The 17,044-nt window shown below is 34.5% G+C and overlaps 2 protein-coding genes across 2 annotated transcripts; one reads left to right on the forward strand and one right to left on the reverse strand.

Annotated features, from left to right (window-relative positions):
- Positions 1-3,301: 3,301 nt before the first annotated feature.
- On the reverse strand, positions 3,302-4,135 carry LOC132945613 (uncharacterized). The gene has a single exon (XM_061015388.1). It carries the CDS (start codon positions 4,133-4,135, stop codon positions 3,302-3,304), a length of 834 nt encoding a protein of 277 aa, XP_060871371.1.
- Positions 4,136-5,160: 1,025 nt separating this feature from the next.
- LOC132945622 (uncharacterized) lies at positions 5,161-6,132 on the forward strand (the record flags this gene model as incomplete). The annotated part of the gene is made up of 1 exon (XM_061015396.1): positions 5,161-6,132. A coding segment is annotated over one exon (858 nt), but the record flags the coding sequence as incomplete, so codon positions are not given.
- Between the last annotated feature and the right edge of the window lie 10,912 nt (positions 6,133-17,044).

Below are 17,044 nucleotides of genomic sequence, written 5' to 3' on the forward strand. Positions count from 1 at the left end.
GATTCAAGACAAATTACTATTTTTACAAAATTATATTATATGCACATATTGTTTTGGAAACTACTAATTTTCCAAACGACCAATTTACCAAATGTCCAATTTCAGACAACCGATTTTATTACGACCAATTGACTGTACCCTCCAGACCCCCCCCCCTTCCCGAACCAAAGAATCCATAGATTCTAAGTAGAAACTTGAACCTATTCACACACACTGACAAACTAAATCTCCCCACATCTTCATCACACGCCTAATCCTGATAATTTGTCGACTACATTCTCCAAATTAATTCATATTTATATCAGATATAAACAGATATAAACAGATTCTGTTTAACTAATACTTAATTCCTTCCCGGTTCCCTTGTATCACTGTTCACCATCACCACTCTATAAACAACTTCTTCCATGCTTTTTCCAAAAAACAGTATTTTCTGCCAACATAAATAGCACCATGATAGCACCTCACCCTTATATAATTCTTAATCTCGTTCATTAATCATAAACCCGGATTAAGATAATTTAGGGCCCGGGGCCAAATAATTTTAGGGGCCCATTAACACAATCAAAAAATTGCTGAACCAATATATTTAAGAGATGACATTTTTTTTACTATATAGGTATATTATATTTAATTATTTAAATACTTTTTTATTAAATGATAGTGCTTAAACAATGAACATAAAAAATAATAAATATTATTGTATGAATGTGTTTATTATTCTAGGTAATATTCAAAAGTTAACATAAAAAACAGTTTTATTTAATCTAACCTACCTAGTCATAATGTTTCACTTTTAATCGTCGTAAATTCGTAATCAACGGTATTCACTGTACTTGGGTTGGCCTATAAATCCCATTTCCTTACAATTATCATCCTGCTAAAAATAGACAATATTGTCAGCATTATAATAATAACATATCAATTATCGATATATTATAGCAATATAGCCTACGGGAAACCTAAATGTATTTTATTCTATTATTTCTGATTTAATAAAAAAAAATCGTATCCCTAAGGGGCCCACTAATGTTTGATATCTGTTGTGGGCCCGGGGTCATGACCCACTCTGGCTCCCCTTAATCCGGGCTGGATTAAACATTACAAAGTTGAAAGTATAACAGATAAAGCTCAAAGCTGATCTATTTATTATAAAATATTAGGTAAAATAGTATAAACAATGAATCATATGCTTACTTTTAGAGGATCTTATCGCTATATTAAGGTACCTACCTAATGAATCTATAGTAGGTAGTGCACACAATGTGACTTTGTTCCATAATTGTTTTTGTTATTTATTAATATTTAGTTATTGTTATAAGTTTATTATACCTAATGTTTAACCATTAATCAATATAAATTGATTTTCATACATTAATATAACTTACCTACTATTAGGTAGTATTGTATAGTATAAGGTATATTTACTACAATAATTACCACATCACTAAGTAGGTACCTAATATTCAAAAATTATATTTATTAACTTTTATTGTGCTATAGGTATCAACAAATACATTTAATAACAAAACAAAATATAGAAAATGAATCATGTTTTTATTAATTATTATAATAGTCCTTGATAGATTACTAGAAATTTCAAACTAAAGACTAAATAGCTTGAGTCAGTAAACTTATGGTATTATTAAATAATAACAATTATTTTACTTAGATTTTGCTACTGCACACAATTTTAGGCACTATTATTTTTCACGGTGTTTTCTGTTTTTATACCAATATTATTATTGTATCGTTAGTTATTAACAGCACTAAGATTTTTTGCAAGTGGAAGCTACCAGCAAGATATTGGGGAACATAGAGGTGCTTCTGTGAGTCAAGCTTCTGTAAGTAGATGCATTACTGAAGTAGCCAATGCTTTGAATGTTCCAGAAATACTCAACACATATATACATTTTCCAAGTACTGTTAGTGAACTTAAAGAAGTTCGTTTAGGGTAATATATTTCATTAAAATATCTACTGCATAACATTTAACTTGAGTAGGTACATTTATTTTGTTGCTAAGTTCCTATGAAAAATTTGGAATACCAGGAGTAATTGGTGTCATTGATGGAACTCATATTGCTATTGTACCACCCAATACAGATGATCTCATTCAGTTGTCAATATTGTTCGTATACTAGTGCCACTCTAAGGCCGCGTGTACATTGGCGAGCGGCGAGCGTCGAGCGTCGAGCGGCGCGTCGCAATAAAATTTTAAGCCTATGTAAATTATATTGAAGTGTGTACATTGACCGCGAGCGGCGAGCGGCAGCGGCGAGCGACAGTCCAGCGGCGCGTCGCAGATCGAACATGTTTGAATTTCGACGCTCAACGCTTATGAAATTATGATATCACTATTCACTATATTTTCGTGCTAGTTGCTTTTGAACTATGGAAGACACACGTTCTGTAGAAAGTATGAGAGAAATTATTATTTCTGAGGTCCAAACAAGACCTTGCCTGTGGGATGATACACATCCTCAATATAAAAATGTAGAACGGAACAAGAAAATGTGGGAAGAAATAGGAAAATCACTAGGAAAACCAGGTATTATTAACTAAAACAGGTATTTTATCAAGTGTCAACAATAACGTACACAATGTGTAGGTGATCAAAACATTATTTACAAAACATATTATTTAAAATGAATAAAAAAATAAATAAACTGATTTATATTTGCAATATACTTACCTGACTTATGTTTTTCGACATTCAGTAAACATGTATTAATATATAACGAACTTATTAAATATAACATGCATTATGCAGTATTAAGTATTTTCGTATAGCAGTAGGAAACTAATTGTTTTTACGCTATAATAGTCTATTTTAGTTACTATAACTTAAAATTATTATTATTATCTACATCATGCACACACTACGTCATGTGGTGGTGACATTTCAAATATAAATATGTATAAGTTTTAAATTTTATAAATAAAACCACAGAATAGATTAAATTTAGTCTATTCTGCGATAAAGAAAATATGTGATTATAATATAATGATATTATTATAGTTGGTGCAACCAACATTGATAATATTATCTCATGTACAATTTTTTGAATCCGTCCAATAATATAAACACATTAATATTCGTGTTAAAATTATTATATTAGGAATAAATTAAAATTAATACCTACGAGATTCAGTTGTACATCAAGTTTTCTGTGAACTAACAAATAACAATAAGTACCAACATAAATTTAAGGCATTTATTATTTATTTTAAACTAAATTTAATGATTTTATAATTTGTATTAATAAAACGTTGTCCATTGTGTATAATGTATGTACTGATCATGATGCGTTATTTAAAAAATAATCCACGAATGCATCTCTTACTTCTTTTGCCCTTTGAAGAGCATTTGTACCTCTTGCTCGTTGATTTAAATTTTCATTTTCCCAATAATTGTTATGTGTGTCCAACATAACATTACAATAGTCTAAATCAGTATCGCCATCTTTTTCTCTGACAATGTTATGCAATAAACACATACATTTAATTATAATTACGGCTTTTTTTGAACTGACCTCGATCTCCTTTCCAAGCAATCTCCATTTGGCACGTAATATTCCAAATGTACATTCAATACATTTACGCGCTCTTGATAAATTATCATTAAAACGTTCTTTTGCCGGTGTTAAGGTTCGGGAAGGAAAAGGTCTCATTAAATATGGCTTTAACGGGTAGGCTTCATCTCCGATTAAAACATGAGGTACCTTGATATTTGTTCCTGGTAAATTTTTTTCAGGTGGTACATTTAAACTATTACTATCCATTAAATGAAAAAGTGCCGAAGATGCAAATGTTCCTCCATCGCTCTGCTTTCCTCTTGCTCCTACCTCAACTGTCAAAAACTTTTTGTCTGCATCTGCAACTCCTTGTAGAACCAATGAAAAGTATTTGAGATAATTGAAGTAGCTCGATCCTGAATTTTTTGGACACTTAATTTGGCAATGTTTCCCATCTAAAGACCCAATGCAGTTCGGAAAACCCCATCGATTATAATAGTCCTTAGCAACTTTTTCCCAATGTTGTTTTGTAGGAACTGGCATAAAGTCATGTACAAATTCTTCCCATATGACTAGACAAACTTCATGAACAATCTTTGATATGGTACATGCACCCATTCGCATTGAAAACGATAAGTTTCGAAAAGAAATTCCAGTTGATAAATACCTTTTTAAAATATAACATTCATTTATTATTAGTGATTTTGTAAATATAACAAAATAATACAATATAATAAGGTATTAGGTAATATAATATGAATTTAAAATAACGACCTAGGAAGCGTATTAGTGATAATTAAATAAAATATAAGTATTACTATAATATTATAGTTATATATCATATTATGATAGTCATATAATTAATATACCTACCATTAAACACAGGGGCGCCATTTTAGCCATAAGCTAGAATAGCATAATTAATTTAAAAAACTAAAGTATACTGTATGGAATATTGTATTATTATTCATTATAATAAGTTAATAAATAAATATAATGTATTAATTTTATTTGGAATAAATTGCATTAATTAAATGTAGATACCTATACGGATCGCGGAAGAATGCGAAAGCAGTTCCCGTGGCGCCGTCGGTTGAAAACTGGAAAAAAAAAGTTACCTATACGGCTATACCTAGGTACTAAATATTTTTAGATCTATACCAAAAAGCAAACAAATTATTAATGAATAATTTGAATTCATTAAAATATGTCCTTCAAGAGTTTAACCCCATACAAGCGACTTACATACAAACGATATCTGTATTTATCATTCTAAAAAAAAGTTGCTTGCTTAAATTTTGGCACCCCTATTATAAAACTCAAATGGCGCCCCTGAATTTAAACATATTAATATATTATACTGAGTAACTTAGTAATTTCTACTTTTAACCACACAAGTGTCCCGGAAAACCCTGGTTTAATTAACTAAAATAGTAAAATATCTTACATAACTGATTACATAATGTCATAATGCCAAACAGTTTTCAAGTCGAAATTTTAATTATAACGTTACCCTGGCACCCGGAACTTTGAACTCTGTTTTCCGCGGTACTGGTTCGGTTACAAATTTTTTTTTGGTGGTTACAAATTGTTACATAATAGATTACATAATACCAAACAGTTTGTAAAGAATTTGAATAATTATAGGTAATGAAATAAAAGCTAAGTGGAAAAACTTAAAAGACAAATTTAGAAAAGAGTTGCAAAAAGAACCAGTTCGTCGTTCTGGTGATGGTGGTAGTGATTACAAATCAAAATGGCAATTTTTCAATCAGATGATGTTTGTTAAAGATTCATTAATGCCCAGTTGTTTGTCCGGAAATCTTGTTACTGCAGAAGAGCAAAATATCCAATCACCTATATTTGAGGAAACTAACGATGATGGTCACTGCATCGAAAGCGATATTGATGTAATGGGTACTAGTAGTATAACTGACGTATTATCACCCTCAGCTGAATCAACAAAACATTCACTTTCTATGCCAAAATCCAAAAAAAAGAAAAGGCGCGCCGATGAAGACGACACTCACACATTTTTGGAACTGGAAAAACAAAAAATAGCTATACTTCAAAGAGCACAGGAACGAGAAACTAAAACAAATGATGATCCAGATGCACAGTTCCTATTAAGTTTCCTACCATACATTAAAGAATTTGATCCACTAGAAAAACTGGAGGTAAGGACTCAAATTCAGAATGTAGTGTTGAATGCCTATAGAATGAAAAAAAATGTTCATCAAAATAATTACCAGCCTTATCTACTCCCTTCATCAACCGCAGCCTTTCCGTTTACAACTAACGAATCATCTCAGTGGGTTTTACCTAACAACACTACTACAACTAGGTCCAACTCCATTGATCAAAATGTACCGATTACTTCAAGTTTGAGAAATAATCAGAATTCTGAGTTAATGTTGCCGGTAAATAATCAGACTACTGAGTTAATGTTGCCGGTAAATAGTCAAGATCCTTATAATCATATTCTACCGGAACCATTTTGAAAAAAACTTATACAAATATTTTATCATAGATATACTCATAGGCAATACAGTATTTACTATTTTAAACTTGTATGAATATATTGTATATTATGTATTATTAATTTTAACATATAAAAGGAGAACATTCTGTTTATTTAATATTTTTTTAATCACCTCAGTAATAGGTGAGTATTTTTTTATAAATTATGTATTTAAAATGTATTTATCTTGTTATTAAAAAAGTACAGTTTAATTGTTTGTTTAAACTATTAATATCTTTAAAAAAATAATAATAAATAACGAAATTGATTATAATGTTACTTACCTTAAAGTTACATACAACCTTTCAGCATTTGAAATCGGCTTCTTAAAATTAGTCGTTTTCTTTTGAATTCGTTTACCGATTCTCTTTAAAATAAAGTCGTAAGTCCCAATCGACATTCGGAGATATTCGAAAAATTTAGTTGGTGATTTTCTTAAATCAGCATACAAATGATGGAACTCTCCATACATTTTCCGGGTGCGGTTAATCGGGTGAACGCCAACTCTTTTCTTTTTTAACATTTTACTTCGTAAAAACGGATTGTCTAAGATTAAAGAGAGACGTTCCACTGTGATGAACGACATTTTCACAGAACAGATGAACTACAACTGTAAAAATTGGGCAAATGTATATTTGTTGTTGAATGAAAAACAGCATGCCGCTGAAAAATAACGCTCCTCAATGTATACACATAGCCGCTCACCGCTCGCCGAGCGTCGTCACCGCTGACGCTGCCGCTCGACGCTCGACGCTCGCCGCTCCCCAATGTACACGCAGCCTAAAGGTGCGATTCCTTAGGACGCGTCTGTAGACGCACGGCCAATGCGGCTGCTGCAGTGCGTCCGAGATTTTGGACGCGCGGCCGATCACGGATTTCTTCGGATTTAAACGCAGCCGCAAGAGACGCACTGCTCATATTTTTCACACAAAATAAAATATTATTTATTAAAGCCCTTCAGTAGTTTTTCTACGTTTCAACAGTCAACAGTGTATTGTTAATTATTAATTTTATAGTGTATATAGAACAGAGGCGTACTGAGGGGTGTTCGGCCCAGTGAGAAATCACGGTCACCGGCCCAAATAGAGGTGGCCTGAAGGGTGATTAGCCCCCCAAAAAATAAACACCCCCCACCCCCCCCCCCCAAAAAAAAAATCTTAAATAAATATAATTAATTGTTATAAGGTACCTATAAATAGCATGTACAATTTAATTTAATTAGGTCAAATACGTACTCTGGTGTGTGTTATGTTACATACTGATACTATGGGTCTAGTTTCAACATTAAAAAACATGATAATCAACAATTAGACTCAAAAGAATTTTTTTCATATAATATAATTCATAGATAGAGATAGGTGGCAAAGTTTAGTAATGTCAGCAAAATTTCTTAGAGAGTAGTCATGCCAGAGAATGAAGAAGAAGAATCATAATCCATACAAATTAATGCATTATTATTTATTATAGTTAAGAAAATACTTAAATTATATAAAACAAAACTGAAATGACAATTTTATATTGAAAACATTTTAGTCATTACTGTAAAACTAGCTTTTAAATATTCAATGATATTTGAAATTTCAATTTCATTGAGTAATTGTTTTTCAACACTCATAATTAAGAGTGCTTCTAAATTATCTTGACTTATATTGGCTCTGAGTCTTGTTTTAACAAGCTTAAGTTTGCTGAATGTCCTTTCGCAGTTGACTTCGGTGACTGACAAAGTAAGAAAAAACTCATATGAAGCACATAGTTGAGTATAAGCCAAGACATGCATGTTTAAATTGTATACAAGTTTGTATACACATTGTAAACAATTGTTACATATAAATGTCATGTCATAATAAGTTATGACATGATTGGGCAGCAATTTGTAATTTGATTTTTTTTTTTTCACGTTCTTTGGCAGCTCCTCCTTTTTGTTTTTTAGAATTCATATTTATAAATTAAAATGCACAGTATCAATATGACAATATGTAATAAAACATTAATAAACGACAAACTGAACGGGTGCACTGTACTAAAAATGATGCTCTTATGGCTAAATTATTAGTTTGAATATGGGCAATATGTGCTTATAGTTAGAATTGTTTACAGATTAGCAGTCGGCAATTGCGCACGTTCGTAAAAACAATATTGTTATTTTTGGATCAAATAACTCACTCACATTAATATGAATTTACATAGCTACATAGTCGACCACCACCCAGCCTATGTATTTCAATGAAAATACGAAATTATCCTTATTATTTATTAAAAGCTATAAATAGCAATTCCGGGCTGAATTAAATTTATATTGCTTATATTTATATTATTGTTTATTTGTGTCTAGTGACATTGATTTTATAATATACTAATAATATAGTATATTATAAAACCAATGCTAGTGATAACCACATTTATAAAGATTTTAATATCATTATAATTTATTGTATAAGATATGCCTAAATAGATTTATTTTGATAATTATTATTATATTTTGTTTTGTTTTAGTATAAAGTATATAAATTTATACATGATTCAGGCCGGCGGCCTTAGAAAGCCTGCGGCCCAGTAGGACTATTCCCACTGTCCCACCTGGCCAGTCCGCCTCTGATAGAGAATACCTAAAATATTTTATACAGTGATAATAAATATTATGACACCTGAATCTAAAACTGAAAATAATTTATTAGTTTTACCTCTTAAGAAAACTGAACCAAATTCGACAACTTCTTTAAACGAAAATACAAGTATTATTACTGAATCTATTCAGATTTCAAATAAAAATGAGCTAATAAATATTATGACCCCTGAATCTAAAACTGAAAATAATTTATTAGTTTTATCTCCAAAGAAAACAACCAAAGTCGAGAACTTCCTTAAACGAAAATACAAGTGGTATAACTGAATTTATTCTAGATAAAGTTAAATCCAATCTAACCAACCTTAGTAATTTAAAATTTAGTAACGATCCTGCACATTGGGAAATTAACTCTGATTTAATTTCTTATTTTTCTGAAAATATTCCTATTCAAAATGTGGATGCAGATTTAACTGTATCTGCTAGACACTTTGGTAAAAAAAACGAGATATTTCAGAAAGGAATATTTTTCACGAACATTAGGAAATGGTGAGTGTGTAAATCGAGACTGGTTGATATATTCGCCATCCACTGGATCAGTGTACTGCTATGTTTGTAAAATTTTTCGTCATTTGCAAAGTAGTGATAAATTAACACTTGTGCATCAATTCGAAAGTGGTTTTGATGATTGGAAAAATATGAATGTTAGAGTGGAAGCTCACAAACAATCTAAAGACCATTTTAACTCAATAAAAAAAATGGTAGACCTTCAAAAATGTAAAAAAAATAGATGTAGAATTAATAAATCAATATAATAAAGAAAAAATGTATTGGATTCAAGTTTTAAGACGAGTTATAGCAGTAATTAAGTTTTTATCGTCTAAAGGATTAGCTTTTAGAGGAGATTCGGAAGTTTTTGGCTGTCCAAAAAATGGTAACTATTTAGGTTGCCTTGAACTTCTTTCTAACTTTGATCCTTTTCTTGAAGAGCATATACAAAAGTTCGGAAATCCTGGCAAAGTAAATGTATCGTATATGTCAACTACGATATGCAACGAGTTTATAGACAATCTTGCTACTACTCTAAATTTAAAAATTGTTTCTTAAATAAAAGAATCAATATACTTCGGTATTAGTATTGATTCGACACCCGGCATAGCGCACATCGATCAGTTAACGATCATTATTCGTTACACCACCATTGGTTAAGGAAAAGTCATAGAGAGATTTCTTGGCTTTGTTCCTATTGAACAGCATGATGTTAAATATCTTTTTAATGTATTGAATAAAATACTTAACGATAACAATATTGACATATCAAATTGCCGTTCTCAGTCTTACGACAATGCAAGTAATATGAGTGGAATATACTCGGGAGTTCAAGCTCGTTTTCTTAAAGTAAATAAATTGGCCGAGTGGGTTCCCTGTGCTGTACATAGTCTAAACTTGGTAGGCTCTGTTACTGTTAAATGCTGTACTGAAGCTATTAATTTTTTTAGTGTGGTTCAGACAATTTATACGTTTTTGACAGCATCACCTCAAAGATGATCTATAGTTTAAAAAACATGAAGGAGTCTGTTTTTGTAGTTAAAAGTCTGTCTGAAACAAGATGGTCTGCGCGTAGTGATGCGACGAAGGCATTATCACTTAATTATGAAGTAATCCGTCGGGCATTAATTGATAAATATACCAATTATTTCTATTGTTGAATCAAGATTATTTTGTTCAATGCTGTCTAGACGATATTTGAGATTCTCAATATCTTGAGAAAGTCTCTTATTGTTTTCATAAAGTTGTGTGTTCTTTTCACGTATTTCTTTCATTTCTTCAAGTAATTTGTTTACAGTACCATTGAAATCATCGAATTTTTCACTCATAAATTTAACTGAATTGGCAAGGTCTTGTAATGTAAAATCTGTTGATTTAGTATCCATGTTTTTCTTTAAGATGTCCCATTTGTATTTGCAAATGTTGATGTACCTATTGGTAATTATTCTAAACATCTGTCATCTAAATACAATTTTATGTATTATGTATAACAATCACTGTCAATTCATTTGTTTGTTTGTAAAAAATATATCTTATTGTAGGTACTACTATTTCAACTATGTAACTAACACCCGACTTTCTGTTTAAAATATTGTTTACCTACAGTTACTGTTTTTGATTCAATATAATATATATCATAATAAAACTAACTGTTTAATTAGGCACACAATTTGCTAAAATAAATGAATAGTTTTAATTGTATCAATGACATACTGCAGATAAGGTTAAGTTAAATTATACTTTAATATATATATATATATAATGGTGTTATTGTTTTTTCATTGGATAATAGTAAACAGTGCTTCTTTAAGTGAAATCGGCCAGACATTTTCTATAGCTTTATGAATAGCTAATTCAAAATCAGCGGTAACTTTTTCTGGTGAGAACCGAAAACCAAGTATATTACACTTTTCAACTATCATAGTAAACACAAATTCATAAGTTTTGACCGATTTATCAATGAGCAAACAAAATACTAATATATAATGTCCATTTTAAAATCCATGTAAAGTGAACATTTGATTAAAAAATCTTGACGCATATTTAAAAGTACCATCTACGTATATATTTTCAACTTGGCTCAAGAATAATAAATTTTTTTCACATGAAAAATCAATACATTTTTATTTTTATCATTAATTAATAAAAACGACTCTCCTCTAGTAGTAATTATCTTTTCCATATCAATAAGCGTATGCACTTCATTAATATTAGTGGGATTATGAGGAAGGACACTTTTACGAGCTTCATGTATATTTTTTCTCAGCCTATTAATATCATTTACAGTAAATGTTGATGTTGCGTGGTCATTATGAGAAATTTCCTTTAATACTACTTTTTTCGGTTGTACATGCATATCTTCTACAGCTTTACGTTTACATCCAACATTTACAATTTGACGATAAATATTTGTTAGATCGTAAGATTCGTGATTATGTTCTCCAGTTGTTGAAAGAAAAAAATTATGCTTGTCTGAGTATATTAGGGCATTACAAGTTCTCGTAATACATCTCCAACGGGTAGAGCCGCCTTTTTTACTTGTTGATCCAAAGTTATATTTAAATTTATTATACACTGCCATACGACATCCTCGTTTACTTTCTATGATTTTGAATTCCATGATAAATATAGAAAAATTGTCAACAATGTTTAATACAAAATTACTGTCGAAAAACGCACTCGAACACTTTGACTACTCAAAAGTAAACGAAACTGCACTTTTAGTTGTCTAGTTGTAAAATGTTATTACGGCTAGTATACAATTATTATCTTATCTTTATAAAATAATAAGCGGACCAAACTGAGATAGATATATCTAGACGGTGGACCGTTGTAGAAATTATATACTTATATAGGTAGTTTCCAAATTTTATAAAGATACGATTAAAATATTGAGCGGCCCATTGTGGATATATGATGTAGATATAGTGTTTCCCAAAGTGTGTATTATAAAAATGTGGCTGAAAAATTCTATATAATATTCTTGGGCAAAAAGGGAAAGTAGTTTTAAAATATTTGGGCGAAAAGTGAAAGGTCATTTTTGGGCGAAAAGAGTACCGCCCCCCCCCCCCCCCAAACGTTGGTTGTTTAGGTAGGTCCGAGATCGAATTCGTCAAATAGCGTCAATACGCTCTTCGGGCGGCGACCATCAGTGCCATATGTGATAACTCGGCCGCCCATAATTCGACTTTTTTTGCATTTTTTTTTCGATTTTATTTTTACGTTATTTTTCAAAAATTTAATATAATATACACTATAGTACTATACAGTAACATGTTAATATTTATTGGTTGATATTACATTATATGGGTGTATATTATATATTATGTACCTATATGTTATTTAAATTATTAGGAATTGAACACATTATTTTCTCTAAAATGTCATTGTTATATTATATCATACAATAAATACATATTATATTTGTTTGTTTGTATATTGTATATAGTTTGTATTTTTTGCAAATTATTTCGTAAGTTGTGTGATAGGGTTTTCACTTATAGCCGCTTAACGTCGGGTCTGCAATCCACAGCAGGTGGATTGCCTACCTATGTAGTTCACTTGAAAGTTAATCGATTTTGACTGACTTACTAGACACTCCAACATGGTTTTCGACTTTACACTTTTTACATAAGTAAAGCACCGGACACACGACGTAATATACCACTCTATCCTCCACAGGTGGATTGCTTATTTTGGTTCCGTCCTAGACGACTGACTTGCTAAAGACTCTAAAACGCAGGTTTTCGAATTTACATTTTCTTACACATACAAAAAAGCACAGGACATACGCTGGGGGATAGTATCATTAAATTGCCGGTTTTCATGAGCCATAGGAGATTTCTAGACACTAAAACTCAACTTTAAAATGTTCCCGCCTTCGAAATGAGACTGCCAAATTATCAGATTCGTGATTTGATGACTGATAGCTAGATAATCGAATACACCTATCGACTATACACTTTTTAACAACAGGAGATCGTATCCAGCCTATCCATTTACAACGTTTGTGACGGTTTGCTCTACACTCTAACTTTTAAACATTCCCACCAAAACGTCAAGCCTTATCTCCAATCCATATCAATAATTTTTCTCACAAATTCTAAATTTTCGTTGTACAACTGTCGCGACTTTTACTCTAAAATCTGTACCCACTCAGCGAGTCCAACGTCCTCCGGGTTTCACTTAGAGCCAGTATTTAATAAAATAAATAATGTACATTTGTTGGGCAGTTGTAATTTTTAGTTTTTAAAAATAATCGTTTTTGTAAAGCCATACTTTTTGAATGAAAAAGGAAAGTAACGTACTAGTCATAAAAATAATTTCAAATAACGTGAATGTAATTTAAATAAAAATATTTTATGAAACGACTAACGACTATAACGTATTTTATTACGTTTTAATAATAATAATAATTAATTAAAAATCGAAAAATCAAAAATCCAACCACCGGATGTTTTTCTAATATGGTATACGAATGAAAAACCTTTTAGACGTTTTTCCATATTTTGACATATTTTCCCAGACTTAAAAGCCAAGCGCGTCCGTGAAAAGCGGTCGAAATATCGAAAAATCAAAAATCCGACCACCGGATGTTTTTCTAATACGGTATAGGTACGAATAAAAAACATTTTAGACGAAAATCGAAATTATAATAATAAGTGTATATTTCCTAGAGGTTTCGAAAAACCATGCAACTTCACGTCAGTCACATTTTCAAATATTAATTTTGACTTCGAATAATTTGATCAGCGATGTTTTGGACTTATAAGTTATATTATAAATGTGTATAATAACATATTTTAACTTTATGTATTTACCATTTTAATCTATAAGCAATGTCATAATATTTGTCTGGGGGCTTCGTGACCGCTTACACTTTTGAAATATTATTTTGGACTTTTGATCAGCGATATTTTGGACTTGGAAAATGAATACATAATACAAAATTATTATTGAGGTGTATACAATTATTGTGGTGGCAACTCTGCGGAGTATTGCTGTTGTGATACCCTCTTCCAATAATCTTGTAGTCTATTCGTACGAATAGTTCCCATATGATAAAGAAGACCCAAAAATACTTTGAATTCAGCTACAGTTAAGATTTTCCATTTGGTAATTCTAGATTTATCCGTTATATTTTCACTTAAAAATATTTCTTACTATAAAAGTAAAAAGGGTTTCGTTCGCGCATAATTTAAAAAAATCATATGGGTTGTTACCTGCAGGTGAAACGATAAGACCTGTTGTACCAGTAAAAGGTATTGGTTGTGCCATGTACTTATCTTCATGCCAGACATCAGATCCATTTTGTATATCTTGATTTTGTTGAACTACAACATTTGGTTCTGCCTGTTCTGGGTTTTCTTCCTCATCGTCACTACTGTCAATATATTCTCGATTACCTCCACTCCAACTACTTCCACTATCAATATCTTCATCGGAAGACCAGTTCATAATATGGTTTAAAACAAGTTAATTGCCATTACATTTTTGAGAATACCTCTGTAATAGCTTTGTGAGTTAATTTTAATACTCACCTAATCAGGTCAACCACGCTTTAATCAAAACAATGAGTTTGGTCATAAATGTTTTTGGTTTTATTTTAATAAAAATAGATGATTATCTTATCACACGATGTTTACGGTATTCTGAATCGATTGTGCTTAAAATAGAGCTAACCTAACCTTTTTTTTTTCAGTTTATAACCGATGACGCCGCGGAAACTGCTCTCGCATTGCTGCCGCGACGCCGCCATCGTTTATTGAAGCAATTAACAAATTAACATACATACGGAAGGGGTAGACGGGACAACTCCCCGACTTGCCCCCCTTTTACATGACATTTTATTTTTAAACATAACCTGTGTGTTGACCTAGCTCGTCTTCTCAGGCCGACCTGGATGACTCGTTCTGGTCCGTGTTCGCGAGCCGACCGGAGTCCGCCGCTCTGTTGACTCGTTCGTCCTCTCCCGGTGTACTGCGATGCCGTGATCGCCTTCCCTCCCGTGGTGTCACAGGTTGGGGGCTGGAGAACGGTGGTCGGTGACACCTCCGACGTGTCGCTGTTGCGACTTCGAAGATTGTCGGCCGTCCGTTCTCCATCGTCCGCTGCCTTCAGTGGAGCAGCTGCTCCTCGCGTTCGTCCGCTTCTTTGGTGTTCAAAATTGTTTCCACCATCACCACGAACTCCCTTCTGTTGGTCCTGGCTTGTTCCAGGATCCTACGCCGGTGTGTCGGTTCGTCGGGTAGGTCGTCGGGCCATGGGCCGCACAAGAGTTCCTGCACGTCCCCCGGCTCTGGTGGGCGTCGAAGAATCCTGGACAGGACTGCACGTTCGTCTTCCCACGTGGGGCAAGCGAAGAGCGTGTGCTCCGCCGTGTCCTCAGGGTTCATGCAGTATGTGCGGTAACTGTCGTCGGCACGGTTGAACCTCAGCAGATAGCTCCGGAAACAGCCGTGCGCCGACAGTGCCTGGGTCAGCCGGTATGTGAGGTTCATCGTGGGCTTAGTCAGCCAGCGTGCGATGTCGGGCAGAAGCCGGTGAGTTCATCGGCGTCCGACGGCGTCCGGGCCGGCTGCTGACCGGTCCCATCTGGATTGCCACGATGATGTGGTGATCGCTCTTTCCTCCTTCTTAATTGCGGTGGTCGTTAGTAGTTCTCCCTCTTTTTCTAGCCGGGTCTTGACTCTTGCCCGTTCGTGGGCGAGGAGGTCGGCGGGCAACATGCACGACAGAACGGAGGATGCGTCAGCGGACACGATTCTGTAGGCCCTGATGGTGTGGAGTTCCGTGGTCCTCTGCGCCCTGGCCATCTCGTTCCGGTTTTTGGCTGTCTTGATGCTGACTGATGCCTAGGTAGGGGACGCGTAGAGCAGCTTGCTGTTGGTGACCGACCCCAGCAGAGCTCGTCTTGCCTGGGCCGGGCCGCCTACGTTGGGCATCAGTCGTCCGATGGCTTTAGCCGACTCGGTGGCCTTTCTCGACGCGGTGGCTATGTGTGTCGTGAACGACAGGCGGGTGTCCAGCTCCACGCCCAGATACCTGATAGCCGGCTTGACAGGAATGGCGTGGCCCTCCACGCGCAGTTGTGGATCCTCAAATTTGTGTTTCCTGGTCAGGACGACGGCCTCAGATTTCTGGGGAGCTATCGAGAGCCCGTTGTCGCGCATCCAATGTGAGACCGTGTCTAGTGCTGGGTTGAGTAGTTCAGATACGGATGCTCCGGTCCGAGAGGTTCCGATTACGGCCACATCGTCGGCGAAAGTTACAAGTTGGACTCCAGGTTGCATGTCCGTGTCCAGGATCTCCTCGTAGAAAATGTTCCATAGCGCAGGGCCTAGGACGGAGCCCTGTGGAACGCCACACGTTACTCTCCTCGGTGTTTGAGCCTCTCCGACGAGGAGGGTCCTGTCCTCCAGATAGGATCGTAGCATGCGGTTCACGTGTGGGGAGACCAGCCTTTCGCGGAGAGCAGCGTCGATCCACGGCCACGGGGCGGAGTTAAAGGCGTTGCGCACGTCCAGAGACACGACTACGCACAGATCGCGGTGCTGGACTGCGCCGGATGTGGCTCCCCGGGCTGCGCGGATTACGCGATCGATTGCGTCGTCGGTGGATCGCCCGTGTCGGAACCCGTACTGGTTTTCCGACCTTTGTCCGGTCAGGTCGAGGTGCTGATTGAGCATCATCAGCAGCAGTCACTCCAGGAGCTTGGCCGCGGAGTTGAGCATGCACAGGGGTCTGTAGCTTGAAGGGTCTTCTATCGGCTTGCCCGGGCCCTTGTGAAGTAATACGAGCCTCGAGGTTTTCCATAGTGCTGGAAACTCGTTCCTCCAGAGGCAGCAATTGAAGGTATTGAGCAGCGCCTGCGGTGCGATTTTGGAAACTCGGA

The sequence above is a fragment of the Metopolophium dirhodum genome, chromosome 1 (assembly GCF_019925205.1).
Source record: "Metopolophium dirhodum isolate CAU chromosome 1, ASM1992520v1, whole genome shotgun sequence".
NCBI classification, from domain to species: Eukaryota; Metazoa; Arthropoda; class Insecta; order Hemiptera; family Aphididae; genus Metopolophium; species Metopolophium dirhodum.

What these genes read in the sequence shown, in the direction of transcription:
- LOC132945613 (XM_061015388.1), bottom strand. Translation starts at nt 4,135, where the DNA reads ATGGGTGCATGTACCATATCAAAGATTGTTCATGAAGTTTGTCTAGTC.